The sequence below is a fragment of the Mya arenaria genome, chromosome 4, assembly GCF_026914265.1.
Source record: "Mya arenaria isolate MELC-2E11 chromosome 4, ASM2691426v1".
Classification (NCBI taxonomy): Eukaryota; Metazoa; Mollusca; class Bivalvia; order Myida; family Myidae; genus Mya; species Mya arenaria.
In genome coordinates, this window is record NC_069125.1 from 47,524,681 (window position 1) to 47,538,746 (window position 14,066).

The 14,066-nt window shown below is 34.7% G+C and overlaps 1 protein-coding gene across 5 annotated transcripts in view; it reads right to left on the reverse strand.

The window, feature by feature from the left end:
* Positions 1–3,278: 3,278 nt before the first annotated feature.
* Positions 3,279–14,066, reverse strand: part of LOC128231364 (zinc finger HIT domain-containing protein 3-like) — a 36,386-nt gene continuing 25,598 nt past the window's right edge. For 3 of the 5 annotated variants that reach the window (XM_052944087.1, XM_052944088.1, XM_052944089.1), the window contains exons 2-6: positions 7,064–7,147; positions 5,642–5,673; positions 5,433–5,498; positions 4,862–4,933; positions 3,279–4,118 (exon numbers count right to left, since the gene is read on the reverse strand). In XM_052944087.1, coding sequence (XP_052800047.1) covers positions 3,928–4,118; positions 4,862–4,933; positions 5,433–5,498; positions 5,642–5,673; positions 7,064–7,147 — 445 coding nt within the window. In that variant the 3' untranslated portion in view covers positions 3,279–3,927. Of the gene's footprint in view, positions 4,119–4,861; positions 4,934–5,432; positions 5,499–5,641; positions 5,674–7,063; positions 7,148–7,510; positions 7,531–13,012; positions 13,668–14,066 lie in introns of those variants that run through there. The other 2 variants (XM_052944086.1, XM_052944090.1) reach the window with 2 other exon arrangements.

The window sequence follows — 14,066 nt, forward strand, 5'->3', positions numbered from 1 at the left end:
ACGTGGTACTTGCAGCCTCATTCTAGGATTTATGTTTACGAAATATATTTCTAGAAAATGACACCATCCATGGCCAAATGTCGATTTTGACTGATGTTTTGTACAACTATACAGGACATATATCCTTAAACCATGTAATGACTTTTCAACGCAAGAGCGTGTAACGAAACATGGAAAACAGTTTAAAGCACATAACTAGCACATGTCCTTCGAAACATCTAGGCGATTTGCGCAATATCGCCAAGCTTGATTAGCAGTGAAGACAACACATTGGTATAAAGGCCAACTTAAATATTCCCAAAATAATTGGAATGTGTTTGATGTCACTGGTCTAACAACCAGTAAATGCAAAATTACGGGGACTGTTTATAGTTCCCGACGATATATCCGAAATGGCGCGTGTCTAGTGTCATCAAGTTCACACCTCTGGCATTACAGGTCCATCGTTGTAAAAACAAGACAGACAAAGATGACAGTTGTAGGCAAAAAGTTTATTAATTTATTAATTCAACAAAAACATCGAATATTCGAAAACCGATTTTGACATTCGAATACCAAACGTTTGATCGAATATTCGTTTGCATCCCTAATAAAAACCTAGACATTTTTGCATCCATTTGGTGGATGGCTTACCTTAAGCTGAAGAAAAGTGGCCATGATCACTCCAAGGAAAAAACAATATCTGAATTATAAGTTTGTTTCACCACCGTACACATATTCAATACACCAACAGCCATAACTGATTGTGTCATGGTAGAGCATTGTACACATATTCAATGAACCAAGGGCCTTAACTCGAGTTTGTCAAGGTAGAGCACTGTACACATATTCAATACACCAACAGCCATAACTGATTGTGTCAAGGTAGAGTACTGTACACATTCAACACACCAATGGCCATAACTTGAGTGCGTCAAGGTACAGCAATTGTATACATATTCAATGAACCAAGGGCCTTAACTCAAGTGTGTCAAGGTAGAGCTTTGTAGACACATTCATATCACCAATGGCCATAACTCGAGTGTGTCAAGGTAGAGCATTGTACACATATTCAATACACCAACAGCCCAAACTGATTGTGTCAAGGTAGAGCATTGTACACATATTCAAAGCACCACCGGCCATAACTCGAGTGCGTCAAGGTAGAGCAATTATATACATATTCAATGAGCCAAGGGCCTTAACTCAAGTGTGTCATGGTAGAGCATTGTACACATATTCAATGAACCAAAGGCCATAACTTGAGTGTGTCATGGTAGAGCATTGTACACATATTCAATGAACCAAGGGCCATAACTTGAGTGTGTCAAGGTAGAACATTGTACACATATTCAATAAACCAATGGCCATAACTTGAGTGTGTCAAGGTAGAGCATTGTACACATATTCAATACACCAACAGCCCTAACTGATTGTGTCAAGGTAGAGCATTGTACACATATTCAATACACCAACAGCACTAACTGATTGTGTCAAGGTAGAGCATTGTACACATATTCAATACACCAACAGCACTAACTGATTGTGTCAAGGTAGAGCATTGTACACATATTCAATACACCAACAGCCCTAACTGATTGTGTCAAGGTAGAGCATTGTACACATATTCAATACACCAACAGCACTAACTGATTGTGTAAATGTAGAGCATTGTACACATATTCAATACACCAACAGCCATAACTCGAGTGTGTCAAGGTAGAGCATTGTACACATATTCAATACACCAACAGCCCTAACTGATTGTGTCAAGGTAGAGCATTGTACACATAATCAATACACCAACAGCCCTAACTGATTGTATCAAGGTAGAGCATTGTACACATATTCAATACACCAATGGCCATAACTTGAGTGTGTCAAGGTAGAGCTTATTACACATATTCAATACACCAACAGCCCTAACTGATTGTGTAAAGGTAGAGCATTGTACACATATTCAAAGCACCACCGGCCATAACTCGAGTGCGTCAAGGTAGAGCAATTATATACATATTCAATGAGCCAAGGGCCTTAACTCAAGTGTGTCATGGTAGAGCATTGTACACATATTCAATGAACCAAGGGCCATAACTGATTGTGTCATGGTAGAGCATTGTACACATATTCAATACACCAATGGCCATAACTGATTGTGTCATGGTAGAGCATTGTACACATATTCAATACACCACTGTCCATAATTCGAGTGTGTCAAGGTAGAGCATTGTACACATATTCAATACACCAAGGGCCATAACTTGAGTGTGTCAAGGGAGAGCATTGTACACATATTCAATACACCAATGGGCATAACTTGAGTGTGTCAAGGTAGAACATGGTACACATTCAATACACCAAGGGCCATAACTTGAGTGTGTCATGGTAGAGCATTGCACACATATTCAATACACCAAGGGCCATAAATTGAGTGTGTCAAGGTAGAACATTGTACACATATTCAATACACCAAGGGCCATAACTTGAGTGTGTCAAGGTAGAGCATTGTACACATATTCAATACACCATCAGCCATAACTCGAGTGTGTCAAGGTAGAGCATTGTACACATATTCAATACAGTATACACTAACGACCATAACTCAAGTGTGTATTGAACCATTGAACAGCAATGGATATATCGTCTGAATGCTTATGTTAAATTATCATTGTAAGTAAAACAGTATATTAACAGTACTCAGTATTTTCATTGCACAAGATTGAGCGCAGATGGTCCTGATAAAACTAAAATTTGCATTTTCACTATTGAGCTGGATTTATCCGACTTATCATCCAATTTAAATTAGATATGCCTAAACATGTAGTAACGAAGAAAATCATTTATTGAAAGACATTTTTATTTTAATCTGCATGTAGGTAAGAGCTTTAAATGAATTTTGTACAATAAACATCTAATTCACACACCAGCATCAGACATTTACGCCTGTCAATATCAAGGGTCTGGGCCCAGTTTCATTCAAGATTCAGAGAAGGCAAAAGCTTCTTTTTCAATTTCTCAATTTTGTTTTCAACTTATATATTAGCTAAGGTTCAATTCACATACCGGTATACATATATATAAATTATAGCAAACAACCAAACTACTACCAAGATCTGACATGAAACTTAGCAAATATATTGGAAGATGTGGCCTACAACAAGGGGACCACAAATTATTGCGCCACAATGGCAACCACATGAATCCCTCGTTTCGGGTAAAAGGTACGTAGATAGAAGATCATGGTCACATCTCGCGTTCATACAGATTGACAGTCTCTATTCAATAACCCAAATATCAGGAATAGTTTTATAGTTTATTGAATGTTCATCTTTGTACATAGATACATTATATATACACTTGAAACATATACCATGAAATATATAATTATATGCACATGAACAGTCTCAAACAGTTATAACAGACTATATGTAAATGGAAAAATTTGCACATTTCCTATTTGACAATAATATACACAACATAAAAAGTAAGGTATGCTTGCTAATCGTAGCACATTCATATTGTGATTTTGTTTAAAATGGAGGAAGAAACATTCTTTAGAAAACCTGAATATATTGGAATATGCTCTCAATGTGCTAAAAAATAAAACTAGCCCAAGAAAACAGGTCACTGAACAGATTGGTAGTGAAAAGAATAGCAGGAATAGGTGATGCTTTTTAAATATACCAAACTCCCAAGACGTAGCTTGGGACTGCTTTGTGGGTAGGCGAAACATATAATACAAAGGCCTGTGACATTACAGTGGAATTAGGCCCCAAACACTTTGATATTTGTGTATTAAATAGCAGTGCAATTGAGCTTTTATCTCAAGTGTTTCTTTTAAGGAAGATTTGTAGCAATTATTAATTCAGCTACACAGTCAGCCATATTGGGATAATCAGCGATACAAAACAAACCATTATTGGCATCAGCAATACAAACAAAGCCATTTTAACCATCTACCAATTTCACTTTATTCTTGTCATCAACAATAGACAGACATGTATCAGCAAATTCTGTGAAGATTGGTTCCTGCATGGCAGCCTCAAGCAGGGAACCAGGAACTTTGGAGTGGACAAGGGAGGTCATCATCTGACGGAGGTGAGGGTTTTCCAACAGGACACGTAACTCTCCACTTCCTTCTGAAAAATCATAATAGTGATGCTGATTCATTTATACTGTTGATTTTTTCCTATTTTATTTCTTTTCAAATTTAGTTTTATTACTTAACAATTAAATTGCCTTTGAGATCATCTGAATTAACCAGAATTATTATTACACCCCATTATTCTGTACAGTAATAAAAAATAATAGCCTTAAACCTCATTTAGGTTAACCAGATTAATTCAAAATCAATAATAACAGTCTTATTAGATGGAGTTTATTATTGCAGTATATAAATAACAGTTTATAGAATAGCCAAAGAAACTCGGGCTGTTGCCGATTTCATTGCCAAAAATAATAGAGTCAGTAGGCCTGGATTTTTTTACAGGTTTAGCTGTGTCTCAATTTTTTTCAAAACTGTACACATGGACCAAATTTCATTGTTGTAGCTTCAAAAATAAGAAGGTAAGTCAAAAGTCACAGCTTTGCTCATCAGAGGACAACATTGATATTTGATTGCCAAACTGCAAACATGGTCTTTATTTACTGCAAACATGGTCTTTATTTATTTGCTTTTGCCTCAAAAATAAGAAAGTAGGTAAAAAGGTCACAGTCAAGGTCATCCAACCACAACACAGATATTCGTTTTCAAAACAGTACAGTGGTTGATATTTCATTGATGAGATTTCAAAAATAAGAAAGTAGGTCAAAACAACATATCATATTTTTGGTATTTTTTTTTTTCCTTTTGATCCTGATTGCCCTGATTTATAAAACCAACCTAAAGCCTGTAGTTGCTGGAGGCTAACCCGGTCTTCTGAACCATCCTCACCGAGGTGATAGTCTGGCACTTCTAAACAGTAAAAGCAATATTACATTCGCATGCATTGTTTAGTATCTGCTATTTCTTTAAAAAACCTAAAGATACCAATTCAGTATATTTGAAACAAACCATCCTTAATTATATAACAAACTGTTCATACACATTAAAATGAAATATGGCTTCAGTTACTTATCACTGAAATGGAATGATTGCTTAGACTATAGCATCAGGAACTTGCAGGAGCTGACATGAAAAAAGTACTACGGTATTTAGCTATTTTTCTAAGGAAAATTACATTTACAAGGTAAGAAATCTGCAAAGCCAATGATATAACATTTTTCATGCACTAAACATATACATTGTTAATTTCTGTACATGTTCCTTTAAACCAAGTTAAACTCACTAATGCACAATATATCTCCAGTAAAACTTTTTACACTAAGAACTTGGGTAATATACACATGTATACATGTACAAGTATATAACATAGTTATTCTGAATAATTGTTATCAAATTTTAACTGCCATACCTGAGACATCTACTTGGGTAAGTACTTGGGCAACTTCTTTTTCTGGTTCCTTTTCGATACAACAATCTGAAAATAAATTTATAATACATTTCACTTATGTTTTGGCCAGACTTTAGATGCAACCCTGATATATCATTTTCTTTTAACAAATATAATTTGTTATGAACTAAGAGTTTAAAGGATAAATGGCATCAAAGGTAATGTTTTACCTTTATGTGTTCTGTAGCAATCCAAGGAGCAACTGCAATGTAAATGACAGTAATCATAAATACTTTCATTTTAACAATAATGTTAAGGCCTACAAAAAGATGTTTGTTTCGAGTCATCCGACCGTACCTAAAAATATTTTAAAAAATAAAACAAACTGTCATTAATTTTTGACAGAATAAAGCTCTATAGCAACATCAATATGAGTGACATTTGCAAGAAATAGCACTGTATGCAAGAAAATGATCTTGACATAAAGTATATATGATTTTTTTTTTAAATCCCTACCTACCTTATAGTAATTTTGGGGATGTTATCTTAAACAAACAATAAGGGTCTTATGTACATATATGAGTGCAATTTAAACTGGATAAGTTACTGTTATCGAAAAAAAATGCTTTCAGTCGTAGTCTTAAATGAAAGTGTTGTAAATTCAATCTCTAGCAACTAGCATTATTATGCTTTATAAATACAAGAGCTGTCACAGAGACAGTGCGCTCGACTATTCCGCTGCTTTTCAGTGTAAGGATTGAAAAGTTTTGGCGAAACATGCATGGATCACTGTTAGATTAGATTTCAATGCAATACATGATGTGCGGAGATATTAACATAAATGTGGTTCCATGCAAAATTTTAACCAGAATTTTTAAGTGTAATAATAAAGGGCCATTATTTGCAAAACACAGTTATCTAACTTGATTATTCAATTAGGTTGGGTGGTTGAATACCATTGTATAAAGTCTCAATGCAATACATCAAGTCGTTGCTGAGATATTATCCATTGTGTGCTAACATGCAAGACCTTAACCAGAATTTCTAAGTCGCATAACAAAGGGGCAAAAATGATATAATATGAAAGATAGAGTTATCTTACTTGATTAAATAAGAAGGTTAAATGGTTGGGAGCCTGTGTGTAAAGTTTCAATGCAATACATGATGTATTTGCTGAAGCATTGACTTAAAAGTGGTTACATGCAAAACCTTAACCAGAATTTCTATGTTAAATAAAAAAGGGGCCATTATTTTAATTTAATGCAAACTAGAGTTATCTTACTTGGTTATTTAAGTAGATTGGATGGTTGAGTACCATTTTATAAAGTCTCTATGCAATTCATCCAGTAGATGCTGAGATATTAACCTATGTGTGCTTGCACGCAAAACCTAAACCAGAATTTTTAAGTCAAATAATAAAGGCCTATTATTGGCATTAAATGCAAAGTAGAGTTATCAAACTTGGTTAATTAAGTAGGTTGGATGGTTGAGTACCATTGTATAAAGTCTCAATGCAACACCTCAAGTAGTTGCTGAGATATAAACCTATGTGTGCTTGCACACAAAACCTTAACCAAGGGGTGACGCCGATGCTTGGGTGAGTAGTATTGCTCTCCTTATTCTTCGAATAGTCGAGCTAAAAATGAACCTACTACACTATTCTGCACTTTGGACATCTGTACTTATGTTCCACCTCATTACACACTTGACAGGTTGCCTTCTTGATCATTGTGTGTCTGAAACAAGTTATGCTTTTAATTATTATCACATTTATTTATTCTGAATAAAATAAACTAACAGAAAAAAGTAAAATAAAATGAATTCTTCAGTTTGAAGGTAAAGTGTATGACCTTTGTTAGTGATCTGTGCCCTCCCAAGGCACAAAGACTTTCAAATTTTACATCCCAAGGAAGCAGAAAACATAATTTTCCAGGAATTAACTTTACCTGAGTAAGAGGCATCACAACCTCCACTAGCGCTTTGTTTAGATATGCATTAATTACAACAATTTATAGGCTTACCTCACAACTGTAAACATGTAAAATTAAATTGAACAAAAAAAATAACTTAAATAACAACTCAAACACTCAAACACATACACATGTAGAAGAAACAAAGAAAAGATATGGTAACAAGTACCATAAGCAACACACACACGTGATTCAAGGATGACATAAATACAAAGCGAACAGTTAAATGTTTAGCTTTTTTTCCACATAGTTTTTGTTTTGAAATTATCGAATCAAAAGAATGGACTTCATGGATTTACACATGTTATCTGCAACATTAGCCGTAACTGTATACAATGAATAACAAATTGATTATTCAACTTTACCGAGCCTGGTAAACAAAAATCATCTCCAGAGTTATGAGCTGAATGCATATTATTTAGATTTCTATTACTTTTATGAGTTATAAATCATTTGAAAGACAAATTTAAATGATCTACACTATGGTGACAATTTTTTTTTTTTCTTTTCTTCTTTCGTTTCCACATGAAAGGACAAGGTATTACAGAATAAATTTTATGATACATACAATTTTAATTCAAGTCACCATAGGCATAACAAATTATCCACAAATGAAACCAAAATTATTAGTGCCTGGATAAGTAAAGAAAGAAAAACATTATCAGGAAAAAAAATCACAAGTATAGAGACAGTGTATTTACAAAATTTTCTTCTACTTTGAACCATAATAAACACTTGGTGGACACACCAATAGTACTATTAACTCTTTGCATGCTGGGTAAATTGTCGTCTGCTCAAAAATGGCGTCTGGTTTATTCTAAATTTCTTTCAATTTACTTAAAACTTTGGGCATATATTGACTGAGTGGCAAACAGCTTGGAACCTGACCAGGTGCCGAGTTACTCGGCATCTGGTCTGGTTCCAAATTGGAACGTTTTCCACCAAATGTCACTTGGCAAATTTTTCCACCAACTGCCACCCCAACGTGGCAGTTGGTGGAGTATTGGAACGTTTTCCACCAAATGCCATGTTCAGTTTCTTTGATCTTTTTTTCACCAAATGCCACCCCAATGTGGCACTTGGTGGAAACTACGTGGCACTTGGTGGAAATAAAATCATGGGATTTATAATGAAGTATGCATACAACAACATAAGAACAAAAAAAAACAATTCTTTGCAGTCATTAAGTTTCATATGTACACAAAATTACAAAGGATCACAGTTGATGGTGAAGAGCCGTCTGCATTTCTACATTTGGAGAAATCCTGAAAACAGTTTTAGTATTATTTATTTTGGAGGTTTCATTTTAGCTATCATTATTCAAAATTTATTTTAAAATTACAACATTAAAAACATACTCTTAAATATGTTTTTTCAGCTTTGGGCCTAGCCAGATTAATACCAAGTATTACAACAAAATGTTATACCATAACAAAATATATAATCCAGACATATACATTGAATCATTGCAAATATGTTTTACAAGAGCACTCCACTGTTGTATTAGCAATGACAATACAGGTAAAAAATTAATTTAACTACTGGTTTTGGTATTTTGAATATTGAAATGTCAATAACCTGTTTCTTTTCTTAAGTGATGCACATCCGGTTGTTGTTTTCTGCAAGTTTGGCTATACTTCTTCTGCTAAGAAGTCCTCTATTCATATTTGTTTCTGAAAAAGGGAACATTTTAATAAATCTGTTCAATATAACAGGGTTTGCCTCGCAGCAGAATGTTATTTGTTCTACAATTTGTTCTACAAATGTCTTTGGAAACATGTGTACACCAAGATTCACTTGAATATCTCTATTTTTTCAAAATCATGCAACCAACAACATGAATAACACTAAGGCTTTGTCAACGATTTTTCTGAAAAATACACACACCCTTTAGATCATATACATCTTCTACATCTTTTCTTGACTGTCATTTAATATTGTTTATCTCACCCTTTTTAGCACTTAGGACTTTAAAATAAGTATTATAGCTAATAAAATATGATTATACTATGAGGTCAGTCTTCATTTTAAGTTATTGTAATATTCAAATATTTACCAAATAGGTCTTAGAATCTTGTCCGAGTACATTGTCATCGTTATGGGGGGATTTGTCTGGAAAAAAAATGTGTATAACATTTCTTTATACATCTTAAACTTCATTGAACAAATTGAATGATACTTTTCAAACTTAGTACATTCCTTGACTGAGTGTTTGTCATTTCTTTTGGGAAAAAATTGAAACATACTTGACAGTACATGCATAAAGCTTATCTCTTAGTCAAACTTTAAACAAAGACAAAGAGCCTAATATGTGTAAAATAAAAAAATAAAATGATAAGTCATGATCTTTTTTGGTTGTTAATATGATAAAAAAAACAGTTACCTTATAATCAATCCATTTAATTAAACAAAACTGCACAATTTCTTTTTCTCCCTATTCAAAGTTCCACAAAATTAATGCTAGTAACTGTCAGAAGATTCAAATATTTTGAGGAGATTTTCCAGCAGAGAGGTCATTCCAAGTTTAAATCAAACATTAATGGGGTCCCTGTACCTTTGGGGAAATAGCAACAGAGAACATGTACACAGAAAACTTAGTTTAACTCATCATTATCATGATCATGATAATCATCATCACATTGTTGTTGTTGTCATCATCATCATCATCATCATCATCATCATCATCATCATCATCATCATTCATCATTCATCATCAATAACAACATGTTGTTGTTGTCACCACCACCACAATCATCATGATCACTATCACCACCACAAGAGTCGTCATAATCACCAATACCACCACAATCATCATATTCACCAACACCACAATGAACCACCAACAACACCACAATTGTCAAAATCAACCACCACCACCACAATCATCATAATTACTACCACCACCACCACCACCACCACCATCATAATCATCATCAATAGAACCACCAATATCAATATAAATCATTATCAATAGAACCACTAACATCATAATCATCATCAATGGAACCACCAACATCGTAATCATCATCAATAGGACCAGCAACATGATGAAGAGTAGTAGGACATGTAGTTATAGTAGTAGTGGGAGAAATTCCCAAAAGTAGTATTACCAGTTAAATAGTAGCATATGTAATGATGCTAAAACAGCAGCATGAACTTCAACAGCAACTGAATGCTATTCTTATTCCGTGATGATAATTAATGGTGAAATTTGCTGACTTCCATTTTACAGAACTCTTGAGATTTTCTAAGTCTTTTTTCACCAAATGCCACCCAAAATATTAACTAAGTTCATTTTTCCACCAACTGCCATATGAAAAATTAACTAAGTCCAACTTTTTCACCAAGTGCCACATGAAAAAAAAACTGAGTTCAATTTTACACCAACTGCCACCTCCAGTTGGGTGGAAATTTCATGGCAGTTGGTGAAATTCATGATTTTCCACCAAGTGCCACCCATTTTCCACCAAGTGCCACCCATTTTCCACCAAATGCCACCCAAATCCATGGCATTTGGTGGAAGTTGGTGGCAAATTTAGGGAAGGGTAGCTGTTTGCAAAGCCTTTAAAATCGCCATCAGCAGCCTAAGGGTTAAAAGTCCATGATGTTACATGCTATACAAGGTGATGAAGTTGTTTTTATTATGCTTCTGGTCCAGGTGCATTGTTTTAGGAAAAACAGTTTTTGATCCTGGCCTTTTATTTTATTCTCTTAAAGATACAAAAAATTGGAAAACATTTATAGCTACAGCCAACAACCCCTTGAGGAAAAGAGAACACACTGGACCAGGGATTACATGAACAATTTATAATCTTACTTTCTATGTGAAGAAAGTCTTTAATGTATTGCTATAACGCACATGCATATTAAAATGCGAAAAATTCCAGCACGGGCCAGATTTTTTATTGAAAAATATATATTTTCTTAATCAATTTAAAAAAACTAAAATAGAATTATACAGTAAAACTGCAATCGCTCGAGGACGACGGGGACCGAGCAAAAACCTCGAGGGAACTGATGGTTCGAACGACCCGAATTTCAATTTTCCAGTCTGTTATGAAATATCTTTCAGTGTATTTTAAGTTTGAAGTCATCAAACTGACTTTTTACTAAGACACCAATTATGTGTTGCGTTGTGGAAACGCTCATATGTTTAAAGGCTGTTGTATACTAAATGTATACTTAGTGTAAAAGAAATATCAATAAATGAATGAATAGAAACGTTTTTACAAAATTGCCATATTGCAAAACAAAGTGACAAGAACAATTTTTTTTTCAGAGAATCCGCTGTTGGATCGATATGGTAGTGTTTATTCATATTTTTATTACTCATTTACATTTCTCAATTAACTTCTCGTCATTAACAGTTACTTCTCATAATTATCTTCTCAAATGCCCTTATCAACTACTATCGGTCATGCGTAAACAGTGATAAACAGTTTTTCACACCTTATCAAATTGCCTTTCACCTGTCATTGCAATTTTTACAACTGGCAAACATTTAAACACCTAGCAATTGTTTGTTCATTTTGGAAACAAGCGTTCAGGAAAAAGTGTAAAATTATGACCTCGAGGGAGCCATAAGGTTTTGTGCATGATTTGTGTACTTCGGACCGACTATATTGCTCGACTCCTCGACATATTTAGGTTTCGATGCAGCGTAGGTATATTTTATATGAAAATAGAAGGACAAGTGTTCGGGACCAAGCTCCGACCTTGAGGGACCGCTGGTTCTTGTACGAACACTTGTTCGAACGACCGCAGTTTTACTGTATATAGAGTAACTCTCTCTATGTTTAATATGTATGAACATTATATATGTATGGAACTTTATTATTTGTCAACGCCAACTCTGGTCTTTAATAAATTTCAATATTCAAAGAAAATGAGCAGCCATTATAGGGTGCGGGCAAACCTAAATAAGCTCAAAATCAACAACAAGTCATGCTTGGCATTAGAGTTGAACTGTTGCTACTGACTTCAGCCTATCAACAGTGATTACCACTGCTTAATCAACACTGAGCAAAAGAAATGGCTCACAATAATGCATGGCAACCCTTGCTGACACTTAAACACTCACTGAAGAAATGGTAATTGGAAAACAAAAGGGCTAGACGCAATGCCCTTGGCCTACACATTCATGAAGCTCTTTTTTATTGAATCCGTTGTGTGCTTGTAAAGCACTCTAAGACACCTAAGAAAACATTCCTGGATTATACCCAGTGCTCCAAATTTTCTAATACTACTTTTTAATGCCAAGTGCCTGGCAAGGGAGAAACAGAAGTAAAGGCTTAGTTTTAACTGCTAATGTAGGCCACATTTTATTAATTAATGGGCAAAAAATAAGTTTTTAATGAATATTTATGATTCATACATAAATAAAACCAGAATTTTATAATCTTTTAATAGCTGTTAAAACTTATTACAATAAATACGAAGACATTAAAACATTTGAAAATTTATTCATAAAATGCGCTGATTCTAATATAGTAGTAATATTATTGGCCTATCTGGGGTTGCAATTGAGGCACCGCCTCTAAAGTCAGAAATGTATCCAATTATGTAGCAAATGAAACATTTCTTTTCTAACTTTGGATGTGCCTGCAAAGCATATCCTAATAAAATTATTACTTTCTTATAATAAGGATTGACCCCATTTTTGAATAGTCCATATAAACAGCCGCTTCAGAGTCTTTGACGATTTTTTATTTGTCGACTCCACGCGTCCATAACCCACTTGTTGTTTACCCAGCCAAGAATGACAGATCCCAGCGCTAAGTATATTGAGCGGAAAGATAACAGGCACCCGCTAGATGGTTTCAAAATGGCGATGCTTTATTGACAGAACTCGATCTGAATAAAACTAATTATTTTTGTTTCATAAAACACTAAAGTGTAATAAGTAAAAGGTATTGGCTAAAATAATTAAATTGTAACTTTTGTGTTTTAATTGAACAGTGAAGTATTAAGTATTGTGGAGTTACAGTTGAAGAATATATTTTACATTGGTATGAATCAGTCGACTTGTGGCGTTTAGGGAACAAAATGAATATCCAAATGTTACAAAAGTTTCCTAAACGCACATAATTCTTGAACTAATGCACCAGTCAGTTGTAACTACGGCCCCCCCAGGTCCGGGGATATACCAGGGATAGCCAAGGAAACTGGCCATGTTTTTACCTTTCAGCTTGCCCCACGGTACCTGGTGAATGCGGTGGTTTTATCTTTGAGCCAAAAATGGCCGGGAATGGGCCTTACTTAAGAGTCCCTGGGGCGCAGGTGCATTTGGCGGGGATTCTACCAGCAGTTTGTCCCCGCAGGACAGGGATATTACCCTGGCTTGGCTGGACCGAAAGTCAAATTACCCGCTATTCCCCGGACCTAGGGGAGCCGTGGTTACAATTGACTGTAGTCATTCTAAAATGCCGTCCAGGCTTTTTTTTTTAATGATGGTTAGCCTGGACCAGGCTAACCATCATTAAAAAAAAAAAGCCTGGACGGCATTTTAGAATGACTACAATTGACAAGTGCATAATCACTGTTCTAAACATGTAAACTATTCTTCCAATCATGTAGCCACTAAATCATTTACTTTTCATCTTTAGATCAAATGTGCCCGTGCAGCATATCCTTAACAATTAATTATTAAATACAGTCAGTATTTAGTATTTGTCTATCCGAATTA